Here is a 27,056-nt window from a genome sequence, read left to right on the forward strand (position 1 = left end):
CTGTATAGGTTTGTGCCCTTAATCGGTAAGGCTGGCTCTCTATAACAACTAACAACACCAGAAGTGCCAGTACTGATGTCAATTCATGTGTTCATTCGTACGCCAAGATCACCCAACTTAAAACACGCCAGAGAACGTGTTTGAATACATGTCACATCAGGCCCCGCCCCCTCCCTTCACCACTGTGCAAACGCACCCTGTGGCACCTTTTAAGTTGGGGGATTAAGTCCCCTTCAATCCGGAGGGTACCTGGGGGCCAACGAGCCCCCCAGGTACCTCCAGTAAGCGCCACAGGACTGCATTGCAGAGAGGTGGTCCGAGGCCATGCCCCTTTTTACACCTCTCTGCAACGCAGTTCTGAGGTGCTTACTGGAGGTACCTGGGGGGCTAGTTGAACCCCAGGGACCCTCAGCATTTAAGGGGATTTAATCCCCCAATTTAAAAGGAGCCACATGGCACGTTTGCACAGTGGTGAAGGCACGGCTGGGCCTGATATGACAAGTGTGCAAATGCGCTCCGTGCTGCGTTTTAAGTTGGGGGAGTAAGTCCTCTTGAATACTGAGGGTCCCTTGGGTCCAACTAGCCCACCAGGTTCCTCCTGTAAGCACCGCACGTTACAGAGAGGTGTAACAAGGGGCGTGGCCTTGTACCACCTTTCTGCAACGCAGCTCCCTGGGGCTTACTGGAGGTACCTGGTGGGCTAGTTGGCCCCCAGGGACCCTCAGGGTTCAAGGGGAATTAATCCCCCAACTTAAAACCCACCAGGGGGCGAGTAGTTTGCACAGTGGTGAAGGGAGGGGGCGGGCCTGATGTGACATGTGTGTACTTATCCAATCACTCCACAAAACCCAAGCACTTATAAATTCACCATGCACTCTCCTTGCAGTAATCTAATCATCCAGTCAGTACCCATGCACTCATGCAATGACACATGCACTAACTCATGCACTGCTACAATACCCTGAGCACTACTGATGCAGTCCAGCCATCTCCTTGTCACTACCCATCCACCCCTCCAATCACCCAGCCAGTTCCATGTACTTATCCAATCACTCCTCCAAAACCCAAGGACTTATAAATTCACCATGCAGTCTCCTTGCAGTACTCTGATCATACAGTCAGTACCCATGTACTCATGCAATGACCCAGGCACTAACACATGAACTGCTACAATCCCCTGAGCACTACCCATGCAGTCCAGCCATCTCCCTGTCACTGCGTATGCACTCCTCCAATCACCCAGTCAGCACCATGTGCTTATCCAATCAATCCGCCAGAATTCAAGCACTTATACATTCACCATGCTCTCTCCTTGCAGTAGTCTCATCATCCAGTCAGTACCCATGTACTCAGGCAGTGACCCAGGCCCTAACTCATGGCAAACACAAAGGAGGTCATGCTAATCACAGTGGTACCCCAACGCATAGTGTTCCCTGTAGTCTAAGTGTCTTTTTAGCATAGCACTGGCTCTAGGCCTGGTTAGTCAGAGTTAGTTACCACCAGTAGCCCTCAGCAAAAAGTTGGGGGCACAGGAGGACTTTCTGCTCCTCTGTTGGTTCTTTCTGCACATCTCTTTGTGCATTTGTCTTGCTTCTTTCTGCGCTTTTCTTCCTCTTTCTTCACATGTCCTACCTTTGTGGGCATAGTTAGAAATTAGCATTAAAATAACCTTAGAAAATCACTGAAAAACCATAGGTTTCAGGAATGTTATAGTTAGAAATTAGCATTTAAAAAACCTTTGAAATTCGCAGAAAAAAACATAGGTTTCAGGGACGTTATAGTTAAAAATTTGCATTTAAAAAACCTTAGAAATTCACTGAAAAAAACACAGGTTTCAGGGACGTTATAGTTATGTGGACATTTCACTCATACAAAACCAGAGAAATTTGGACGTTATAGTTAGTTCAGCTAACTATAACTCGCGCCCCCGCAATGCACTGCTGATGACGTCACATATTACATCATTCATGACAGGGTTAGTGACATCACTGATGACATCTCAAATGACATCACTGATGACTGTTTTCTCTGTTGCAAAGTTGCCATTTTCTCTCCCTTTCCCGCCGCTGCTGTCCCCGTAGCCCCTCCCTCCACGTGTTCCCGCTCCCGCCTCCCAGCTGCTCTCCAACCCCCGACCCCTACTTAATGGTAAAGGGTGGTCCCAGTATTTTTACATCCAAACGTGTAAAACACTGGGCTGCAAAGATCTACCCATACCAAGCCCCTTTTAAAGAATCTCCATTGGCTCCCAGTTGCTCAGCGCAGCCTCTTCAAACTCGGCTGCCTGATTCATAAAGCTATTTCCTCCCAGGGACCTTCTTTTATTTCCTCCCTCTTGCACCGCTACATTTCCCAGCGCGATCTCCGCTCCTCCAACCACAATCTTCTCACTCCCTGTTCCTTCAGGCGTAAAAAATATAGAGGCCTGCGATTCTCCATTCAGGCCCCTCTCTTTTGGAATTCCCTTCCCCGTGCACTCCGCCTCCTCCCATCCTACGTCCATTTTAGAAAATCTTTGAAAACCTGGCTTTTTTCGTTAGCTTACAACTAGCTCACCCGATCTGTACTGGATAGCCCTCCCACTCCAGCGCCAAAAACCGTAGGTGAACGTGCGCTTTACAAGTTCCATTTATTATATCATATCATCATATCACAAACATATATTGTCATACAAAACATTCAAAAGAAATAGTTGCAACAGTGTTATTTAATCACACTGAACACAGGTTATAATCAGAAAGTCATTTTTACACTTATGGAGCCGAAACGTCGACATTACTTGATTGCCAGTATCATCAACAGTAACTGCTCTACTGTGATTTGTTGTTATAAATAGCTTTGCAATGTATTGTATGAATCGTCGTAATTTGTTCGCTCTTGCTTTTGGTTGTTAAATGTCATGCCATTTTGAGTAGTAAAAGTGTACCACGCACTATTTTTCAACCTCACATACCTCACCATTGTCACTGGTCACTCACTTTCTCCCATCCCTTGCATCACCCCCAGCCGGGCACTCGAACATTTTGTAAAAATGACTTTCTGATTATAACCTGTGTTCAGTGTGATTAAATAACACTGTTGCAACTATTTCTTTTGAATGTTTTGTATGACAATATATGTTTGTTTTACACGTTTGGATGTAAAAATACTGGGAACACCCTTTATTATACTGCTTTACACCCAGGTCCCAGTGATTTTGGGTTACGCCTTTATCTTAACGAACCCTACTTAATGGTGGCCGCAGCATGACAGGGTGAGCAAGACCTCTGACCTCTTGGTCAGAGAAACTGCTCTTCCCTCGTGCAGCTCCATCGTAGTGCCTCTGCCTCCCGTGCCTTCTAGTCTCCAAGTAAGGTGTTTGAGGCCCTCCACCTCCCGCAGGCTCTTGCCTGTGCCTCATCCCTGGTGGTTCAGTGAAAGAGCCTTACTCTTTGCTGGTACTCTTTGCCAGCCATTCTGTTTATTTTCCCTGCTTTTGTCTGTCTGTGCCTTGTTGACTATTTTTGCAGTTTGTGCCTTTTTGTCTCTTTGTGCCTCGTTGTCTCTTTGTGCCTTGTTCTCTCTTTGTGCCTTGTTGTCTTTTTGTGCTTCTTTGTCTCTGTGCCTTTTTTGCCTGTTTTCTCTATATCCCAGTTGCCATTTTCACTCCCTTTCCCACCGCTGCTGACCCCATGCCCCCTCCCCGCATGTCCCAGTTGCCGCCTCTCAGCTGCTCTCCCTTCCCCTGACCCCTACTTAAGGGCGGCCACTGCACAGCCATGCCGCTGGCACGCTAAAAGCAAGTCCGTCTGTACCCGTCCACAACCCGACCGCAACTAGCGCCAAGGACCCCCCACCGCTATGACTCAGCAACCCTCCACGCACTCGACCTCAGAAGAAACAACAACTGCCAGCGGCTGACTCTGAACACCACCCAAGGCCAGTTCTCCTGCTGACACTGCTGCTGCACCTTCACCCACCTTTGGACCCCGACAGCAATCTGCCAACCAATCAGACACCAGTGCACCCAAACCCCTGCACTGCAGCCTCTTCAACGTATGCTCCCTACACAGACACGCAGTAGAGATTTGGGACCTCCTCAACACCCTCGCGCCCAACGTAGCCTTCCTCACAGAGACCTGGACCAACGCCAGCTCTGCACCCGACATCACACCGCCATCCCTGATGGGTACAAGATCCAGAGGAAAGACTGGCCCAACCACCCTGGAGGTGGCCTTGACATCATACACAAAAGCTCCCTCTGACTCACAACCACCATCTCGAATGACCCCTCGCCCCCCATGGAACACATCCATTTCCAGATTCAGATCAACCCCAGAATGACACTGTATGGAACTCTCGCCTACAGACCTCCCAGACCCTGTGCCCCGTTCACTAACACTAAGGGTGGGAGGCTAACTCCGCTCCGCTGGCGGAATTTGTAGATTTTTACCCACTCCGCGCTCCGCTTTGAGCATGAAGTTTCAGTAAAACTCTGTCAATTCCACGTAGCATAGTTTACCGGCGCCACCCTCTGCTGGGACACTACATCGCAGGTCAAAGATCTTCTGCGGCCCTGTTTGCACATGTTCAGACTGACGCCAGCTTACTGAGCACGTTCAGTCTCTTGCCTGATCGTGTAGAGCGTGCATGACAATAATGGCGGGGCAAGCAGGGATGAGCAACTCCCAGGAGTCAGGAGGGCTCTGTGCTGCCAGGAACAGGAACCACAGTCACCTTTACCGTCTCCCTGGGAAGCCTTGCAGCAGCAGTTGAAGAGAAGAAAACTTCAAAGCCTCTCCACCCCCTCCATGCCGCCGTCCACTCTATCTCCTGCTGCTGCTCTCCGGTGAGTTTCGCATGCACAGTGCGAAAACTAGTCAGTCTAAGCTTACTAAGGTCAGGGGAGGGAGCATGCGGTGCATTAGCATTGTTATTGAGTTGAAGGCCGCCAAAAGCATTTCATACTCCTGGGCACTAATTTGATACATATAAGGGGTAGTTAGTAGTGACGATCCTCTGGGCGAAGAAGCCATGGGAGCAGCAGTCTAAGTGTGGAGCAAAACAGTGGGTTGTAGCTGATGTTTGCGCAAAGGTATGACTTACTGCTGATGCATTCATCTGCGCTCGCTCACAGTCTGTGAATGATTTTATTTATGCAACTGCTGAGCTTTATTCAATAATCCGAGATCCCATTTTACAAGAGAAACTGACAGACTTGCGCTGTAGCAATTACGAATCCATGAGCTTTGAAGCACAGCCTGTTTAGTGAGAGAGAATGTGCTTTGTGATGGATTTTTTTGTGTAGGTTAAGTAAGGCTCTGAGGAAGGTTATATAATATATCTTTATTCTTCTGTCTGCGCAGGGTACATTTAGTATCATTTGCTCTGCAGGGGCCATAGTTTTGTATTATATAAGGTGTTCCATTGCCAAATATTCGGAGTTTGTCATTTCAAAGGATGCCTTTATCCTTGTGTAACCTTTTGCCCCCTCCATAGAACGAGCAGCTGCACTGGCATACAGAACGGCAGGAAAACAAATCAGTCATGGTGTTTTCTTTTGTTCACGTTCCTCGGTGCACATGACTGCTGAAATCATTTGCCTGTGATGATCCATGTCTTTCTATTTATGTAAGAAGCTGCAATGCATTGTTTTAAACAATCCCTTGTGGGCAACTCCGGCTCATTAGCTGGGAGCAGAGCTTCGCGGAATTCCACTGAGTTTTTATTGAACTCTGCGGAATTCCACCTAGCAGAACTCTGCGAACTCTGCCCAGGGCTAACTAACACCATTGCAGACCTCATTGCACCCCACGCCCTAGCCTCCACTCACTGCTCGGAAACCTGAATTTACACCTCGTCAACCTCAGCAACCCCCACCCCACCGCCCTCCTGGACAACCTAGCCAACATCGGACTGAAGCAGCTCATCACCACCCCCACCCACAAGGCAGGACACACCCTCAACCCCTTCTGTGCAGAAGGTAACAACATTTGCTTCAGTCACACCACGCAGCCCCTCTGGACAGACCACCACTTTGTCCACTTCTCCTTCTCGAAGCCCACTTCACACAAGCCTACACCACGCCCCTGCACAGAAACTGGGGCAAGATCACCAAAGATCACCTCAACGCCACCCTCAGCCTCACCACTCCACCCACCATGACCGCAGCCAACAAACTCCACAGATAAATCGCCGACTGCACCAACACACTCGCCCCCCTCCAGAATTCCGACAGACAATGCACCACGAAAGTCAACTGGTTCACCACAGACCTCTGAGAATCCAAGCGCAAATGCTGACGACTCGAGAAAGCATTGAGGAACAGCAAAAGCTCAGAAGCAGGCACGCCTGCAGACCTGCCATGACAGAGCATCACCTACTCATCAGATCCACGAAGAGGAACTTCATCTAGGACAGAACTCTCCAACTCCCGCAACTCCAAAGAACTCTTCAGCATCATACAAGAATTCACCAAACCTCCTCAGTGAAGCCTCTGACGTCCCCTCTCCCAGGACCTCTGCAACAAACTTGGCTCCTTCTTACATCACATGAGCAGGACTCTCCACCACAACTTCGATGAACAGAACCAAGGCACCAACCCAACACCAGCCACCAGCAATGCCACCCAGCAGACGATTACTGCTTGGACCCCCATCGCCACAGAAGACACCACAAAGACCAATTAGGAACATACACTCCAGAACTCCCATCGACCCCTCCTTGAAGAACATCTTCCACAGGGCTGCCTCTGCCATAGCACCTGAACTATGATGTACAATCAACTGTACCCTCGAAACAGGTACATTGCCCCATGACTGGAAATGCGAAGAAGTCAAACCCCTTCCCTAAGAAGCTCTGCGAGGACCCAACGGACCTCACGAACTACAGACCCATCTCTCTCCTCCCCTTCGCCACCAAAGTCACTGAGAAGATCGTCAACAACCAGATCACAAAATTCATAGAATCTAACTCGATCCCCAACACTTCGCATTCCGGATTCTGCGGCAACCACAGCACCGAGAACACCCTCCTAGCTGCTATGGACAACATACGCACTCTCCTCAACCATGGTCACAATTCAGACTTCATTCTACTAGACCCCTCAGCAGCCTTCGACACCTTCTACCACCTCACAGTAGTCAGACTCCAAGACTTCGGCATACAGGGAACTGCCCTAGAATGGATCCGCTCTTTCCTTGCTGGCCAAACTCAAAGAATCAGACTCCTGCCCTTCCTCTCCAAACCCACTGATGACACCCAGCTCATCCTCTCCCTCACAAAGGAACTGACATCACCAGACACAGTTTCCAGGAAGGAATGAAGGACATTGCATCCTAAATGAGCAGCAGCTGCCTGAAGCTAAACTCTGAGAAAACAGAAGTCCTCGTTCTCGGATCCACCCCTCCGCGTGAGATGACACCTGGTGGCCCTCGGCAGCCCACCCAAACCCACGGACCACTCCCACATTCTCGGCATCATACTCGACATCTCCCTCACCATGAGCTGACAGATCAGCGCTGTATCCTCCACATACTTCAACACCCTCCGCATACACCGCAAGATCTTCAAATGGAATCAACAAATCTCTACTCCACAAACTCAAGACCGTCCAGAACGCCGCAGCCAGATTCGGCCTCAGCATCCCCCATGACCACATCCCCCAGCACCTATGAGACCTCCACTGGCTCCCCATCGGCAAAACAGTGACTTTCAAGCTGCTCACACACGCCTACAACAGCCCTCCACAACACCAGACCCCAATACCTCAACAAAAGAATCCCCTTCTACGCCCCCAAGAGAAACCTCCGCTCTGCCGACCTTGCACTTGCCGAAATCCCCCTCATCCGCAGAGTCAGAATGGGAGGAAGAACCTTTTCCTACATCGCAGCCAAGACCTGGAACAAACTCTCCCTCAGCATCAAACAAACCCCCACACTGCAAGTATTCAGGAAGCACCGCAAGAACTGGGTCTCAGGCTGCCCGAATCCCTCCCTCCTCCCAGTACCTTGAGACCCTCTTAGGTGAGTAGTCTGCTTCGAAATTCCCTGATTGATTGATTTATTGATTGCTGGCCTCTCCCTAAAAACGAAGGCGGAGGTGGTTGTTTATTCCTATCCTGTTGGTTCCTACCTTGTTGATTCTAATTTGAACTCCCTTCTCCCGTATCGGAATCCCCGGTAGAGGAAGATGAGGTGTGTAAAAAGGAAATTAATTTTCATCTTGAACTGGCTTGATAGTCTGGTAAATATCTTCTTGAGCCTGGTCGAGAGTAAAATTCTGTCTGGAGGTAAGGGTATCTCCTAGTTAAAAAAAATGTTGTCCTTCTTGCATTTGAAACTTTTTTGATTTATTGTAAAGTCTTTAAACTCCGCTCTTTCCTTTTCAATCTTTGTCAATAGAGATTTAGCATCCATTATCGATTGGTTATCTTTAATCTCTTGTTCTGATGTAGAAATTTCTGATAGCTGTTGTTGGGATAATCGTTAGGCTGTTTCAATGGTTAACACCATTAGGTCTCTGCTACATTTTGTACCGATACAGCTGTAACCTTTTTTGTATACTGGGTCCTCGGTAAAAATAACCTGTATATTCTGGATTTTTTATCCAAATGGTATGGTACCTGTTTTTAGATGTTCCAATAAAAAATGGCCATGCAGTTCAGTCCTGAAATGCTTCTTTTTTTAACCTGATTAACTTCTCAGATTCATTCTGTTGTTTTGCATTGGAACTTTAAAAAAAATGGGGAAAAGAGTGATGGTGTGTTTAATAGTCTTTGGATATGGTCCTCTGTATACGAGAAAGCATCTTATTCTGTCATATTTTAGAATCAACGCCAGACAATGTAGGAACACCCTCGGCTGCCCTACGTTGGGCGAAATAACAAAAATAACTTGCTGATCAAATTCATCAAAACTCAACAACCTCGCGAGTGTGCATCTGCATGAAAATTAGACACTGTATAGGGTTGGGCCCTTAATCAGTAAGGCTAGGCCCTCGAAAACAACTAACAACACCAGAAGTGCCTGTACTGATGTCAATTCATGCATTGATTCCACTGAATTCAAGCCACTGAATAGCAATTGAGCGCCATCTAGTAGAAGATGGAGTATGATCATTTTTCTGTTTCAAACAAATCAATATTTAAAATGCATTGCAGAACAAATGTAATGATTGACTTGAATAGTTTACAATATTGAAACCAAGATGGTTTTGTTAATCTTCTTTAACGGTCCATGTAGTATGATCTCTCTGTGAACCCCTTTACGTATACTATCTATCATCCTATCCTCCAGTAATAATTCTTTCCATTCGTACAATTGTTCATGCTATGACAACTGTTGTGCTAGGATCCAAGGTAAGCGTAATTGTAATTTAATAAGTAAGATATATTTCTGATTTAAAAAAAATGCTTCCAACCATAATCCTGTAACTGCAATGAACTGAATATTAAAAGATATACAGATATTAATGTCTGCATTTCCTATTCTCTAAATTAATTCACAGCACTTTTACATTGCTGGATATACATCACTGTATCTGTATTTGTTTAATGCTCTATTGCTTCTTTGTATCTTCTTTAAACAATCATAGCCTTTTTTGCTAAGTTGAGTTTAATGTAAATTAATCCTAAATAAATAAAATGAATAATGACTCCATTGCTATGTGAGCTTATTTTATCTCCCCTCCCCCATGCCCCCTCCACTTTAAAAATGGCTGCAATTTGTATTTTTATTTTTTAAATACTTTGAATTGTTTCCTGTATATTTCCGAATCTATAATTTATTAAGCTCCTTAAGATATTCATATCTGTAAGACATTTATTTGTATAAAATGTATCCTTGCCACAAGCGAATGTTTTAGTTTCATTCATAAAACAAAATTACACAACAATTGGTCTATGGAAAACATTCAGGCTTGGAGCATAGTTTAAACCTTGATCTCGTATGTATTTTCACAGCAAAATCTAAGTGCCTGCTTTAAGGGGTGAACATGTACATACAATGGCAGTCATTAAATTGTGTCTTCATTCACTTGACAACCTTAACTATGCTAGCTCCTCCATGATTTCAAAAAGGAAAACATTCAATGTTGAAGCATAATGTTATCTTGAGATATCCTGTCATATCACACCAAAAATTCAAATATCTGTATCTATGGAGTGAAAATGTACATGCAAAATCAATATTTCAGTTTCTCAGTTCCGATAAATTCACAGAGAGCCAGTATTACTACTAAAGACCAAGTAGTCTACGGTCAGCGTTCAGCTTTATTTGTATACTTTGCTAATTGAGTGAACTACTTCATATCGCAAACTCCTTTTTAGGGCTCGGCATCGAGCCCTATTGCAGTTGAGTTCGCTCTCAAGGGAGGACAGAGCGGTGCACAAGCCTACCAGGGTCTGTGGACGCGCACACACACAGGCAGGCAGGCACGCCCCAGACACACACAGACAGACAGACACACGCACACGCACACACACACACACACACACACACACCCTCCCTCTCTGCCCACTCCCTCTCTGCCGCCCCCCCCTCTACCCCCACTCACCGGGCTCTTTCCCTCCAGCGGGTCAGTCACGGCAGCAGGCAGACTCGGCGTCTTCTCCGGTGATCTTCAGCTGATGTGCACGCCCACGCTGCGTCACGTGCGCGCCCACCACGCTGTTTCACGCCCGTTGATCCTCAGCTTGTTACATACTTTGGCTATGGACAATTAGACCACCGTTTTGCTCCGTCAATCATGTTTTCTTGGGCTGCGGTGTCTACAAGGCAAGGGGGCAGTGCACTGCACATGGATTTATCCTCGTCACGCCAATCGGTATTGTTTAATTTTATTTCTTTCGATCAGCATGTTTTTTTGTAATCTCTGGGAGAGCCGACGCTGGGACTTGAACCCCATTCCACAGTGTCAAAGTCCGGACACGGAGTGAAAGAACGTGGCTGTGCAAGCTACCACTGGACCCACTCTACTCAGTTACCATGAGGTGGCGATATCTGCCACTCACTTTCCTCACTGCACCTTTGTGTTAGCCACGATGATCATAATCATTTCTATCCACTTCCATAATAGGCTTGTATTTTCAAAGATATCCTCTAATACTGAAAAGAAATTAGGGCAATAAATATCTATACAGTAGAGTACATAAACACAAAATGTCATGACATTTTGCACACTGTTGCAGGTCCGCTGTAGTCAAGGAGATTGTCTTCTGAGAAGTGTTTACATCCTCAAAATGACTTTCCAGTGTAGAGGACCATTGGTGCACCTGCTTATCTGTCAATATGCATAAGGATTACTACCTATCTCACTAATATTTTATCTTCGTAAATAGTTTGTTCACAGTACATTGTAAATTGTTTTCACATCATAGGAGCTCTAAAAATGGAATTCTGTTCATCGCTTCTAAATGAGGCGCTTTTTTTGCATTCTTCGACAATGCTTTCAAACTAATTTCTGCTACTGTGGTAGCTGGATGGTACTCCGGAGAATATTGTGACCCCAGGTCTGCCCAGTAGAACGGCGCTCACTTCATCCCTCTGTGAGGCAGAAGGTGAGTGTGAGTGCAGAGTGCGCAGAGTGTGAAGTAGTGAGTGCAGAGTGAGTGTGCAGAGTGAGTGTGCAGAGTGCAGAGTAGTGAGTGCAGAGTAGTGAGTGCAGAGTAGTGAGTGTGCAGAGTAGTGAGTGCAGAGTAGTGAGTGTGCAGAGTAGTGAGTGTGCAGAGTAGTGAGTGTGCATAGTAGTGAGTGCAGTGTAGTGAGTGTGCAGAGTAGTGAGTGTGCAGAGTAGTGAGTGTGCAGACTAGTGAGTGTGCAGACTAGTGAGTGCAGAGTTGTGAGTGTGTAGAGTAGTGAGTGCAGAGTAGTGAGTGCAGAGTAGTGAGTGTGTAGAGTAGTGAGTGCAGGGAAGTGAGTGCAGAGTAGTGAGTGCAGAGTAGTGAGTGCAGAGTAGTGAGTGCAGAGTAGTGAGTGCAGAGAGTAGTGAGTGCAGAGAGTAGTGAGTGCAGAGAGTAGTGAGTGCAGAGTGCAGAGTAGTGAGTGCAGAGTAGTGAGTGCAGAGTAGTGAGTGCAGAGTAGTGAGTGCAGAGTAGTGAGTGTGTAGAGTAGTGAGTGCAGGGTAGTGAGTGCAGAGTAGTGAGTGCAGCGTGCAGAGTAGTGAGTGCAGAGGGCAGAGTTGTGCGTGCAGAGGGCAGAGTTGTGAGTGCAGAGTGCAGAGTTGTGAGTGCAGAGTTGTGAGTGCAGAGTAGTGAGTGTGTAGAGTAGTGAGTGCAGGGAAGTGAGTGCAGAGTAGTGAGTGCAGAGTAGTGAGTGCAGAGTAGTGAGTGCAGAGTAGTGAGTGCAGAGAGTAGTGAGTGCAGAGAGTAGTGAGTGCAGAGTGCAGAGTAGTGAGTGCAGAGTAGTGAGTGCAGAGTAGTGAGTGCAGAGTAGTGAGTGCAGAGAGTAGTGAGTGCAGAGAGTAGTGAGTGCAGAGTGCTGCCTCTGTCTGAACCTGAGATGGTAAACCCTGTTCGCCTAGCCTAGTCTGAGCCACGCCACGCCCTCGTCAGACCAAAGCAGTCGAGCGGAAGCCAAGCGGGAGCTTGCGATTCACGGAGAGCGTCGGAGCATTGGAGCATTGGGGCCAAGGAGAGAGTACGGAGACAAGGAGAGAGTACGGAGACAGCGCCCGCACTCTCAGCAGTACAACCACCGCTGGACGACCGCGCACATCACACATGCGGTAAGCGGTAAGCGGCAAGCGCCTTAAGTGCGGGGGAGCAAGAAAACCGCACCGCAAGAAACTCCGTCCCGCCTGGGTGCATTACGGAGCCCGCGGGGGGGAGGAGACGCGAGCCGGTGAGCCGCCAAGAGTCAAGGCAAGAGGCACGGAAGAGGGACGCTAGTGAAGCGGCAGCCTTAATTTAGTGCACACCGCAGCGCTAAACTCCCAGACAGCGCTAGCGCTCCATAGTACCACTCTGACCAAGGCTGACCCATGTAGCTGGGGCAGGAGTAGTAACCAGCAGAGCCAGCGGAGCAAGCAGTGAAACCGGGAAACAGGAGTCTGCAACTCTGTAAAGCAGGAATCCTAAAGGAATCCTAAAGGCAGTAAGGCAGCAGGGAAGAATAAATTAATTAAGAATATAGGTTCAAAGAAGCCGGGAGCTACTGTGAAGCAGGAGGTCCATTAAAAAAACGACAGAAAGGGCAAGAGTGGCAAGAAGAGCGGAAGGAGAGCAGGCGGAAGGCAACTAGGCAGAACAGAGGTAAGTGATTAACGTGAAACAGAGAAATTTAATAATCAAGTGTAAACACCTTCACTTACACAACAGCTTTTGTACCCAGCAATGGTCCCCAAAAGAGGGACGAACTTACGTACAGGGGACGAGCAAGGGAGGAGTAAAATAACGGAGGGCTCAAAATCTCTGGAAGAGAGCCAAGAAAGTCAAGCATCATCCCCGGACAATAGTAAGGGTAAAAGAAAGAAAGGAAAAGTTAAAAAAGTAGCGAAGAATGCACAGAAGACAAAAAGAGGTGGCAATCAAACGAATAACAAACAGAAAGAGAACACGGGAGTGACAAAGTCCATAAAGGAGTTCGTGGGGAAACACTATAAATCATTGAACCCAGCGATTACATCAGAAATAGAGGAAGAAATAGTGGAAATCGTCGGGGAAATTGATGGAAACCCCGGCAAACCGGACGAAAGTCGAAGACAGCTAGAAAAGGGAGGAATCCACGAAGAGGCGAGCCCGGACAGCAAAGAGGAGGGGGAGAACCACATTACTATAAATCTAACTCTTCAAAGCTTAAATGACCAAATCTCGGCGCCTCGACTATCATCTTCTCCCAAACTGTTCTCTCAGCTGTCACTAAGAAATGAACACCCTAGAGGAAATGAAGAGCAGAACCAGAGTGCAATCTGGGGAGGTGCGCCAGATCAAATCCAGCAGCTCTACCAATTGCAAAAATCTTCAATGCAGCATGAGAGCAAAAGGTCTGGTAACCCAGTAAACCCTGCCAGAAACACAATACAGGATTCAGCGATCTCGGAAACACCTACAGCTTCGCTGATAGAGGTAATTTTGTTACTCCAGAAGGCATTACAAGGAATTCTGGAAGTGAGTCTCTCAAATAATGGGTTGATGAAAGCGCAAAAACAACACCTAATGAAAATAGAAGAAGAACTAGGAGAAATAAAGAGCAAAATGCCATTTAAGGAAATGTCTATGAATTTAACCCCGTTAAGGGAGAAAAGTGACATGGTAATAATAGAAGAAGAGAGCAGTGTATCCCTGGGAAGGGACCCCCAACCCGCAAAACAATCAGCAAAGGAGGCAGACGTGTCGGCAGACAACGTATACATATCAAGAAGACCCATGTTGATAAAAAGGCGCGGGGGGTATGTCACACGTGGGACCACGACCAGATCTGGAAAAAACAGGAAACTGAACCAAGTAGGGAAGAAAAAAGGGAAGGAAACAGGGCCGGGAGTGATACAGTCAGGCCTGAATGCATCAGCACCAACTTTTACAACAATAAGACCCACGCAAGTAGAGTCAAAAGACCTAAAGTCCCCTAGGACCCAGAGGGTACAAAGGAAATCGCTGAGATGCAAGAAGGCAATTGAGACCATCCCTTACTTCCGTACGACGAACCAGAAAGTAAGCCATGGGGATGATCAAGTTATAGTTCAAAGGACAGTAAGACCCCAGGTACATGAAGACCCCAATGAGAGAAGGAACGGACGGCAAACGGGGAGACCAATCGACGCCCAACAGGCGCTGGTACCAAACACGTATCTATCAGAGAGGGATAAGAACAATTGGTTACTTCTGGATACAATACCTCCCGGGAGGAAAGAGAAGCCGACAGGAAATCCAGGTCACCTAAATAGGGCACGGATTCTGTCCGCATTTCAAAAATGCGACAGCTTGAGAGGGATTGGTACTAAAGATCTACAGCAGGTTGGTTTTGTAGAAAACAGGTATAGAAAGGAGATAACAAAAATTACCCTCCACTCAGGACTAGTAAAAAGGGCAATCCTGAATGCATCAAGTGAGATAACTCAACAGGGAATAAGGATTATCCCAGAGAGAGAAATAAAAACCTCCAATGATAAAAACTTCCTAAATCATCATGCCGGGCTCCAGAAGAGGCAAGTAATCCTCAGTAGAGAAATGGAGAAGGATCTAAGCCGCCTGAATGTCGTAATAAATAACACGAGGAACGACTCCTCATGGGGCAATTGGTCGATCCATAGTAATCCAATGGAAGAAGGCAACCCAAGTAATCTTTTGGATATGGAGGAAGAAGGCGATTTGAGTGACGTCGAATAGGATGGAGGGGGATCGCAAGATCTAGGTCTCTTAACCTGGAATATAAATGGGATAGGCAATGAGCAAAAACGTGAGTATATAAAGGAAGTCATAAATAAAGTGGACATTGCCTGCCTGCAAGAGACCTGGGTATGCGACAACACCCCTACATTCGACGGATACGCTCAGATACAGCTGTCAGCCATAAAGAAAAACCATGGACGGCCCTCGGGGGGGCTGCTGACATTGATATCAACAAAAGCAATGAGGGACTTTAAATTGTTGAATACAAAATGCAAATGGGCACAAGCTTGCAGAATTGAACTCATGAAGGTGGAGCAGAAATATAAAATATTGATTTTAATTAATGTATACATGCAGTGGGATAACGGGGAGGAATATGAAAGGGAAATGAAGTACTTCAAAGAGGATGTAGATAATTTTTTAGAAAAATATCCTGCAGAATCAATAATGATAATGGGGGATTTTAACCATAAACTAAATCCGAAAAAAGCAGACCATTGGAATAGGGAACAGCTAGAGGTGTATGGAATAAACCCGGCTAAGTTCCCAGATGGGGAAATTTCGAAACAAGATCTCGACCTTGTTCACACCCTGGGAGGGAGAGGCTTTCATTGCGTAAATGGGAGAACGGAGTCAGACTCCCCAGCAGGAAAGACATTCATCCCAGGGCAACAGATATGCCCAATAGATTATATATTTCTGCAGGCCTGGAATTTCACCCAGATCAGGGAGTTTAGGTTAGAACAAAAAGAGGTGAGTGATCACAAACTCCTGTATATATCAATGATAGGGGGAAGCGAAGTACAGAGAGAAAGGGTAATCACCCAGGAGGTTGAATACCCTAAACGGGTGACGACACGCCTAACTGAAAAATATATGGAAAAATTGAAGGCCCTGCAAATTAACTTACCACCGGAAAACTGTGAGAATAAGAAATTGGAATGGTTCTTAGTGAAACTTGAAGAGGTGGTCCAATGCCTAAAGATAAAGCTAAAAGGGAACCATCGCATAATGGCTAAACAAATAAACCAATGTAAAGGGTTCTCAGTGGAGTGCCAAAATAAGAAAAAGGAGATACGTGCAACACAAAGAAGACAAAAAAAGAACTTTACATCCGAGAGACAGGCACAATTAGCCAAACTAAAAAAAGAATTTAAGATAATGGTAACTAATGCAAAAAGGGTTTATAAAGAGAAGTGTTGGCTAGAACTACTAGAAGCCATAGAGGATAAAAACTTAAGGGAATTTTGGAGATTAGTAAAGTCGGTAGCGGGAACACCAGCTGGAGACTTGAACTGTGTGGTGAGTGAGGCTGCATGGGAAGGGTACATAGGGGAACTGTATGGGGCAAGGGCTTCTAGAGAGGAGGTGGAGCATAAAGTATGGCATGAAATCTCAGATGACCTACTACTACAATTTAATGAAGACAATGTCGAGCGCACAATAAGGGAACTTAAGCTAACTCGGGCAGCAGGTCCGGACAATCTTCCTGCTATAATTTTGAAATCCGAGATAAATTGGTGGGCAAGATTTCTTGCCAAGATGTTCCAGGTAGTCCTAAAAGAAGGGGTAATGCCACCAACCTGGAAGGGGGCAATAATTAGGCCAATTCATAAGAAAGGGAGCAAGGAAGAGCCACAAAACTATCGGCTAATCAATCTGCTAGATATAGGCGAGAAGGTGTTCTCTAAAATTTTGTTGAAACAACTGAATGTATGGGTAGATGAGTTTCAAATAATACCCACAGAACAGGGGGGATTTAGAGCAGGCCATTCGACAATAGACCACGGATTTGCACTATGGGCGATGGCGAAGAAGTCGACGGAACAGAACGGCAAACTATGCTGCTGTTTCGTCGACTTCAGAGCTGCATTTGACTCAGTGGACCGGGCCTGCCTATGGGAGTTATTAGAGAGGTTGAAGATCCCCAATGATCTACTCACTATAATAAAAGAACTCCACAGGGAAACCTGGGGGCAAGTAATTAAGGATAAGGTCGGATCCTTAACATCAAAAATACCCATAGAGAATGGATTGAGACAGGGCTGTGTGCTGGCCCCACAGCTCTTCTCAATCTTCCTGTCAGATCTCCCGGCACATCTAGAGGTGGAGGGTAGCGCCAGCCCCAAAATGGATGGCAATAAAATACCCTGCCTATTGTACGCAGATGATCTGGTGATAGTAGACCAGACTGAGAGGGGCCTACAAAGGAAGCTTAACGCCTTCAAAACATATTGTGACAGAAAATTCCTAACAATCATTTTAGATAAAACTAAAACCCTGTGCTTCGGGAAAAAGAAAAGTAAATTTTCCTGGTATATAGGCGACCTCAAACTGGAGGCGGTTAATGAATATCGATATCTGGGTTTGTGGTTCGATAGAGATTTAAATTGGAACCCCCATCTGGATACCCAAAAAGCGAAGGCACTTTCCTCCATATGTGGGTTAAAAAGGTTTAATGGGGTGTATGGAGAGATGTCACACCGACCTATGTTGAGAGCCTTCGAAGCAATGATACCCTCTCAAATTTTATATGGAGCAGAGATCCTTTATTTGAGCGGTAAAGGGTTCTGGGACGTGATAGAGGGAAATTGCTTAAAAAGACTCCTATCTCTTCCTCGATCCTCGATGACACAAGCCATCAGGCTAGAAATAGCCTCAAAATCCTGGAAAATACAATCCCAGATGGCCGTGATTAGATTTTGGAAGAGATTGGAAGACCCCGAGAGCCAAAAAGTCGCATATTGGTGCCGCAATGAAATACTGAGAAGTGAGTTAAAATGGGCAAAAATCTGCAGGGACAAATTGAAAGGAATCTGCAACTCACTAGAGATTGATTGGGACCAGGAAACGTTGCAGGTAATAAGTACCAAAGGGGAGCTGAAACAAAGGGGGAGGGAAGTTTCTAAAGCAATTGATCTAAGCTATTTAACAAACAAAAAATCAGTGGCACATATGATAAAGGCTTGGCCCAACGGAAATTGGTTCCCCTACCTTGACAGACTACCTAACCGTGGGCTTAGGCAAGAGATCCTGAGGTGTCGAATTGGGATTAACCCGTGGATAATAAACAAAGAGCTCAAAGTCACATGCATAGATCAAGAAGGCCGATGCAAGTGTAACCTGAGAACTAAGTGTGACTGGCTGCACATTTTGTTGGATTGCCAGTTTCTCCTGGAACAGAGAAAACTATGGCTGCGCCCAGTTTTCCAAAAATACGGAATTAAAACAAGGACGCAGGCAGCCAGCCTCCTAACAGAAGTACCCTCCATTGATATTGCAATCGCCCTAGGGAAATTTCTAAAGGTGACCCAGAGGTACTGAGAACCTAGGGAAATGTAGTTTTGCAGGAAGTTTTATTGACCGAATCTGTTAAGATGGTGAGAAAAGTGATTAGGATTTTAAACTTTTTATAACATGTTTTAAGGCATTTGTAATTTTTAGAGGGACTAGGATTTTATAATTGGACTATGTATTTTTGGACTTGAAATGTAGAATTGTTTTAAAGAATAATTTTTTAAGAAATAAGTATAGGTTTTACTGTATATACTCCTCTTAGTGTGTTATGTTCACTGCTTGTTTGTTTAAAGACTACGGTCATAATAAACATAATTTTTGACTTTGACTTTGAGTAGTGAGTGCAGAGAGTAGTGAGTGCAGAGAGTAGTGAGTGCAGAGTGCAGAGTAGTGAGTGCAGAGTAGTGAGTGCAGAGTAGTGAGTGCAGAGTAGTGAGTGCAGAGTAGTGAGTGTGTAGAGTAGTGAGTGCAGGGTAGTGAGTGCAGAGTAGTGAGTGCAGCGTGCAGAGTAGTGAGTGCAGAGGGCAGAGTTGTGCGTGCAGAGGGCAGAGTTGTGAGTGCAGAGTGCAGAGTTGTGAGTGCAGAGTTGTGAGTGCAGAGTAGTGAGTGCAGAGTAGTGAGTGCAGAGTAGTGAGTGCAGAGTAGTGAATGCAGAGTGCAGAGTAGTGAGTGCAGAGTGCAGAGTAGTGAGTGCAGAGTAGTGAGTGCAGAGGAGTGAGTGCAGAGTAGTGAGTGCAGAGTAGTGAGTGCAGAGAGTAGTGAGTGCAGAGAGGTGAGTGCAGAGAGTAGTGAGTGCAGAGAGGTGAGTGCAGAATAGGGAGTGCAGAGTAGTGAGTGCAGAGAGTAGTGAGTGCAGAGTAGTGAGTGCAGAGAGTAGTGAGTGCAGAGAGGTGAGTGCAGAGAGTAGTGAGTGCAGAGAGGTGAGTGCAGAGTAGGGAGTGCAGAGTAGTGAGTGCAGAGAGTAGTGAGTGCAGAGAGGTGAGTGCAGAATGTAGTGAGTGCAGAGTGTAGTGAGTGCAGAGTAGTGAGTGCAGAGTAGTGAGTGCAGAGTAGTGAGGAGTGCAGAGTAGTGAGGAGTGCAGAGGAGTGCAGAGTAGTGAGGAGTGCAGAGTAGTGAGGAGTGCAGAGTGCAGAGTAGTGAGTGCAGAATAGTGAGTGCAGAGTAGTGAGTGCAGAGTAGTGAGTGCAGAGAGTGCAGAGTAGTGAGTGCAGAGTGCAGAATAGTGAGTGCAGAGTGCAGAGTAGTGAGTGCAGAGTAGTGAGTGCAGAGTAGTGAGTGCAGAGTAGTGAGTGCAGAGTAGTGAGTGCAGAGAGTAGTGAGTGCAGAGTAGTGAGTGCAGAGAGGTGAGTGCAGAGAGGTGAGTGCAGAGAGTAGTGAGTGCAGAGAGGTGAGTGCAGAGTAGGGAGTGCAGAGTAGGGAGTGCAGAGAGTAGTGAGTGCAGAGAGTAGTGAGTGCAGAGAGGTGAGTGCAGAGAGTAGTGAGTGCAGAGAGGTGAGTGCAGAGAGGTGAGTGCAGAGAGTAGTGAGTGCAGAGAGTAGTGAGTGCAGAGAGGTGAGTGCAGAGTAGGGAGTGCAGAGTAGTGAGTGCAGAGAGTAGTGAGTGCAGAGAGGTGAGTGCAGAGAGGTGAGTGCAGAGAGGTGAGTGCAGAGAGGTGAGTGCAGAGTAGTGAGTGCAGAGTAGTGAGTGCAGAGTAGTGAGTGCAGAGTAGTGAGTGCAGAGTGCAGAGTAGTGAGTGCAGAGTAGTGAGTGCAGAGTAGTGAGTGCAGAGTATTGAGTGCAGAGTGCAGAGTAGTGAGTGCAGAGTGCAGAGTAGTGAGTGCAGAGTAGTGAGTGCAGAGTAGTGAGGAGTGCAGAGTAGTGAGTGCAGAGTAGTGAGTGCAGAGTAGTGAGTGCAGACTAGTGAGTGCAGAGAGTGCAGAGTAGTGGGTGCAGAGTGCAGAATAGTGAGTGCAGAGTGCAGAGTAGTGAGTGCAGAGTAGTGAGTGCAGAGTAGTGAGTGCAGAGTAGTGAGTGCAGAGTGTAGTGAGTGCAGAGTAGTGAGTGCAAAGTAGTGAGTGCAGAGTGCAGAGTAGTGAGTGCAGAGTAGTGAGTGCAGAGTGCAGAGTAGTGAGTGCAGAGTGCAGAGTAGTGAGTAGTGAGTGCAGAGTAGTGGGTGCAGAGTAGTGAGTGCAGATTAATGAGTGCAGAGTGTAGTGAGTGCAGAGTAGTGAGTGCAAAGTAGTGAGTGCAGAGTGCAGAGTAGTGAGTGCAGAGTAGTGAGTGCAGAGTGCAGAGTAATGAGTGCAGAGTGCAGAGTAGTGAGTAGTGAGTGCAGAGTAGTGAGTGCAGAGTGCAGAGTAGTGAGTAGTGAGTGCAGAGTAGTGAGTGCAGAGTAGTGAGTGCAGAGTAGTGAGTGCAGAGAGTGCAGAGTAGTGAGTGCAGAGTAGTGAGTGCAGAGTAGTGAGTGCAGAGTAGTGAGTGCAGAGTAGTGAGGAGTGCAGAGTAGTGAGTGCAGAGTAGTGAGTGCAGAGTAGTGAGTGCAGAGTAGTGAGTGCAGACTAGTGAGTGCAGAGAGTGCAGAGTAGTGGGTGCAGAGTGCAGAATAGTGAGTGCAGAGTGCAGAGTAGTGAGTGCAGAGTAGTGAGTGCAGAGTAGTGAGTGCAGAGTGTAGTGAGTGCAGAGTAGTGAGTGCAGAGTAGTGAGTGCAGAGTAGTGAGTGCAGAGTAGTGAGTGCAGACTAGTGAGTGCAGAGAGTGCAGAGTAGTGGGTGCAGAGTGCAGAATAGTGAGTGCAGAGTGCAGAGTAGTGAGTGCAGAGTAGTGAGTGCAGAGTAGTGAGTGCAGAGTGTAGTGAGTGCAGAGTAGTGAGTGCAAAGTAGTGAGTGCAGAGTGCAGAGTAGTGAGTGCAGAGTAGTGAGTGCAGAGTGCAGAGTAGTGAGTGCAGAGTGTAGAGTAGTGAGTAGTGAGTGCAGAGTAGTGGGTGCAGAGTAGTGAGTGCAGAGTAATGAGTGCAGAGTGTAGTGAGTGCAGAGTAGTGAGTGCAAAGTAGTGAGTGCAAAGTAGTGAGTGCAGAGTAGTGAGTGCAGAGTAGTGAGTGCAGAGTGCATAGTAATGAGTGCAGAGTAGTGAGTAGTGAGTGCAGAGTAGTGAGTGCAGAGTGCAGAGTAGTGAGTAGTGAGTGCAGAGTAGTGAGTGCAGAGTAGTGAGTGCAGAGTAGTGAGTGCAGAGTAGTGAGTGCAGAGAGTGCAGAGTAGTGAGTGCAGAGTGCAGAGTAGTGAGTGCAGAGTAGTGAGTGCAGAGTAGTGAGTGCAGAGAGTAGTGAGTGCAGGGTAGTGAGTGCAGGGTAGTGAGTGCAGAGTAGTGAGTGCAGAGTAGTGAGTGCAGGGTAGTGAGTGCAGGGTAGTGAGTGCAGGGTAGTGAGCGCAGGGTAGTGAGCGCAGGGTAGTGAGCGCAGAGTAGTGAGCGCAGAGTAGCGAGCGCAGAGTGCAGAGTAGTGAGCGCAGAGTGCAGAGTAGTGAGCGCAGAGTGCAGAGTAGTGAGCGCAGAGTAGTGAGTGCAGAGTAGTGAGTGCAGAGTAGTGAGTGCAGAGTAGTGAGTGCAGAATGCAGAGTTGTGAGTGCAGAGTAGTGAGTGCAGAATGCAGAGTTGTGAGTGCAGAGTAGTGAGTGCAGAATGCAGAGTGAGTGTGCAGAGCAGTGAGTGCAGGTGCCGAGCGGTGTGTGCTGTTGAGTGCAGAGTGCTGTGTGCTGTTGAGTGCAGAGTGCTGTGTGCTGTTGAGTGCAGAGTGCTGTGTGCTGTTGAGTGCAGAGTGCTGTGTATTGGCAATGTAAATGACAATGTCATTTGTTTATGATTTAAATTAAAAAAAAGAAATTTCATGAGCAATGCCAATAGCTCTTCCTTTAATGATGCCGAGACCATTGCATTGTAAATGCTTGTTGACTGATGGTGCTAAAGGCTCCATGTCGAAGGTAAGTACAAGTAATGCGAATTTTCACTGTTAAGTGACCACCTAGCTCTATAAAGATTGTTCATATCATTATTGCCTCTAAGTTTCCTGTACGGTAACTGTCACGACCAAGCCCACATACATCTTTCTAAATGCGATGAAATGGAGTTTCCTATACCAAATTATATTATTAATAATAATAATAATAATAATAATAATAAAACATTTATTAAGCACCTGAATACACTAAGAACAGTGCGTCTCCGCGCTAGGATGCATATCAACAATACTCCAACCAAAATATTAACCCCCACTTCTAAAGTTTGCCCATAATGTTGCACTGTATTCAAAGGTACTAGCAGTCATGTCATGGCTCAGCAAAATTCAGTTCTATTTTGCAGGACAAATATATGGAAGAAACATTTCTAATGCCATAGCCAGGTGTATCTCAGACTTTTTCTGCCAAGTCTGTTTAGTGGCGTCTGCCTGTAAGTTCCAAATACTGTCAGATCTTTATGCCTTCTCTGAATGTTTGTGCTTTGCAATTGCATTACTGCTGAACTGGAGAAGGTGCTATTATTAAATGTGGATTTATATCATTTGTTTGTGTGATATAAAATAATCTTTAACTCTGCACTTTGCATACACCACAGTCCTGCTTAGCAACACACCAGCTATTACAATACTGGGACTTACATTTTTTGGTCATACAGCTAGTGCGGAATATAGAACCAAACAAAACATGTTTTGATTGGGGAAGCAATGAGAATTTGGTACATTTCTTTTTTTTCTACTGATGTTTTCATGTTATGCAGAAATTCTGAATAAGGTACTTGGGTCTGCATCAAGGAAAGTTCCCTGGGTGACAACGCCTGCCCTCTCTTTAATATGTGGGTTTCTCCACTGTCAGTGAAAGGCGATGTAAACATGCTGCCTTTCACTGATGGTCTCCCCGTTACAGGTAGGAACAATAGGACTGTTTTAACGTCTCCTCTGATGAGGGTGCATTTTTTTCGTAATTGGGCGCAGTGTCTTGGTATACTACAGACCCCCAGGTAAAGGTGCCCAAGGGCACAGACAACTGTGTTGTGCTGGCTTACTTATAACGCCAATATAGACACTGTCATGCAAACCTGACATATGGCAAGAAGAACAATGCAAATAAGTCCAACCACCGAGTACGCTCTAAACCACGGGTACTCGTAGTACGGCCCGCGGGCCGCCAGCGGCCTGGCCAGCCTTCCTTGGCGGCCCGCCGACCTTGCAGACATTGTACCTGTGTTTTATTTTTTTTATTTTTGTAGAGTGTCCTCAAACACTGCCGCAGCAGCGCGCACTCCGAGAGGCTCTACTCTATGGGGGTCGGGCAATTCCAGTGATAGTCAGAGTGGAGATGCAGGGGCGCTAAGAGGTGAAATACAACAAAGCCTCATTAACAAGCAAATGGTCTTTTAAAGACCTGTGAAGTACTAGGGTGCGGCTGTGTGTGTGTCCAGGAAGCTGTCTCAGCCCAGCTGCCACACAGGGGGGTGACAGAGGGTGATAGACAGAGGGTGATAGAGGGAAAGAGACAGAGGGAAAGAGACAGAGGGGGGGAGACAGAGAGAGGGAGAAACAGACAGACAGAGGGAGGGATACAGAGGGAGGGAGATAGAGGGGGAGACAGAGGGAGGGAGACGGAGGGTGGGCGACAGAGGGAGGGTGGGCGACAGAGGGAGGGTGGGCGACAGAGGGAGGGCGATATACAGAGGGAGGGCGACAGACAGAGGGATGGCGACAGACAGAGGGAGGACGACAGACAGAGGGAGGGCGACAGACAGAGGGAGGGCGACAGACAGAGGGAGGGCGACAGAGGTAGGGCAACAGACAGAGACAGACAGAGGGAGGGCGACAGACAGAGGGGGGGGCAAATATCTTTTGAATAGTTAATTATTTCTGCTTTGGGCGCCATATTATTTAAAATATGAATACCTAAAATTGAGTATGTGCTCCCCTTACTCCCCTTAACCTTCTATATGTGTCTCTTTACCTTCTAGCCTCAACATGAAATTTAGAAACCAAACTGACCTCTTTTTGGAAGACGAACGCCTTTGTGAGCCGGACGATGAATACAAGCACAGCATCTACACAGTTGTCTACTCCTTGGTGTTCGTGATTGGCCTGATCTCAAACCTGACGGCGCTGTACGTGTTCTGCAGAAAGGTCAAAAGGAAGAGCGTTGGCACAGTCTGCTTGCTGAACCTGGCCGTGGCCGACATCTTATTCATTCTGACGCTTCCATTCAGAATTTCCTACTATTACTCCGGAGCAAGCTGGCGCTTCGGTGATGCCCTTTGTCGTATTTCGGTGTGCTCCTTTTACATCAGCATGACGGCCAGCATATTTTTCCTAACTCTTTTCAGCGTCGTCCGTTATGTATCCCTCATTCGCCCCCATGTTGTTACAGTTACAAAAGTCATTTTTATTTGCGTTCTTGTATGGATAGTTGCCACTGTTGGTAATTCCCCTTTTATTTTGTCTGGTACGTTTGTACGCGACAACGTCACCAGATGCTTCGAACCTTCTGGCCTCACGTCATGGACTCGCATCATGTATATGAATTATGTGGCTTTAGTTTTAGGGTTTTCCGTCCCGTTTGCTGCTATTTTAATATCCAACGGGCTGTTGATAAAATACATCAGGCAGCACGCCTTGAAGAAAGAAAGAGCCAAGAAACATATCATTATGATTGTCCTAGTTCTTTTGGTTTTCTGCGTTTGTTTTTTGCCTTATCACATCCAGAGAACGTTGCACCTCCATTATCTCGTTCATCATCGCACCAACTGCGGCCTCCACAGAATGTTGCAGAAGACGGTGGTGGCGACTTTGTGCTTGGCAGTCGCCAACAGCTGTTTGGATCCCCTGCTGTACTTGTTTCTGGGGCAAGGATTCAAATCGTGGTTCCGACTGTTGTCCAGAAAATTAAAACAGTCGTCGCAGTCCAGTTCCTCGAGTGCCAAAGGTGGCGCCGCGGTCCTTACCACTGTTATTGACTTGAACATCGAAATGAAGTCACTATCGGCAGAAGAAAAGGATGACTTGTGTCATGGGGCTGATGTGCCGTTATCAAATGCAGAGGTGCAATAATAACGTATACCTGTCCATTGTGAGCAGCTAGTGTAATGCTGCTGTACTTATGTATCTACAAACTATCTATAGGTTATCCAACTATTTGTATCTTGCATAGCTTTATTACTCTAAGAGTAGAAGAAATACAGGGCTAGATGTATCAAGCCGTTTGCGAATCGCAAAGGCCGAAATTCGCAGAATTTAATTTCGGCCTTTGCGAGTCGCAAACGGTCTTTTAGCATGTTTTGGCATGCATCAAAATTTCGCAAATTAAGGAATCGCAAAAATTTGCGATTCCTTATTTTGCCATAGCATTTAAGGAATCGCAATTTTTGCGATTCCTTAAATGCTATGTATGTAGCATTTTTGTATTGCGAATTTTAGTTAAGAAATCGCAAATTAACACCAACTTGTAGTTGATGTTAATTTGCGAATTCTTTTAAAAATGCACAATCTGGCATTTTTGAAAGTGGCATGTGACGCACACACATGCCCATAGGGCATGTATGTGCGCCATATGCACACACATGTACATTTCAGGGGTGCAGCAGGGTGTCTTTGAGACACCCCTGCACCCTTGAAATAATTCTCAATTTGCGATTCGCAATTTGAGAATTATTTCACAATCATTCCTATGGGCCTCCTGGCCCATAGGAATGCATGGGAAAATATTCCTTAATTGCGAATTCGCAAAATGCGAATTCGCAATTAAGGGAGATTAAGGAATCGCTAAAAATTTGCGATTTTTTACATACATTCCATTTTGCTAATTCTAAATAGCGATTCCTTAAAAATCGCTATTTAGAAATCGCAAAATGGAATCTTGATACATCTGCCCCCACATTTCCTACAAATAAGAGCTTTCTGCAATTAGTGCATAGCATATTCAATATCAATTGTGTAAAGCAAACACGCACCGCTCAATGTATTGCCTAAAACTACACAGTTTAGCTTTGACAGTCCTATTCTGATATGGAATAGCCTGCTGCCCTCTAGTGAATACAAATGGAACTTCTGCTCAGCTAATGTCTGAAAGTTTCGTCAATGCAACATAGATTAGTTTCTGCACTGCCTACATGTCACCTTGTAATTAACATGTTTTAATGGCGTAAAAATATATGAATCACACTTTTCTGATATTTACTCTGAAATGTTTATTATATTAACTAAGGCTGTGAAAAAATTACAAATATGATGTCGCTAAAATGGTTTACGTATATTTATTTTTCGTGACACCGTTCCGAGGCGTACAGTATATGTGCGGGAGAAAGTGGTTTATTAGTTGGGGTGGATTTTTTTTTGTGCAGATTGATATAGCGCGAACTCGACCCGAACGTATTGGAGTGCTTTACATGAGCACCCTTACACAAGGACACATTCGTTTTTTGGTAGGCAAGGGGAGATTACGTTATTTGCCCA

The 27,056-nt window shown here is 46.2% G+C and overlaps 1 protein-coding gene across 2 annotated transcripts in view; it reads left to right on the forward strand.

Moving 5' to 3' along the window:
• The window catches only part of LOC144791175 (cysteinyl leukotriene receptor 2-like), a 50,433-nt gene extending 23,600 nt beyond the window's left edge, over nt 1–26,833 (forward strand). For both annotated transcript variants that reach the window (XM_078665824.1, XM_078665823.1), the window contains exon 2: nt 24,566–26,833. In XM_078665824.1, coding sequence (XP_078521950.1) covers nt 24,573–25,655 — 1,083 coding nt within the window. In that variant the 5' untranslated portion in view covers nt 24,566–24,572 and the 3' untranslated portion in view covers nt 25,656–26,833. The remainder of the gene's footprint in view (nt 1–24,565) is intronic.
• Nucleotides 26,834–27,056: the final 223 nt, after the last annotated feature.

Source organism: Lissotriton helveticus, chromosome 11 (genome assembly GCF_964261635.1).
Source record: "Lissotriton helveticus chromosome 11, aLisHel1.1, whole genome shotgun sequence".
NCBI lineage: Eukaryota > Metazoa > Chordata > Amphibia > Caudata > Salamandridae > Lissotriton > Lissotriton helveticus.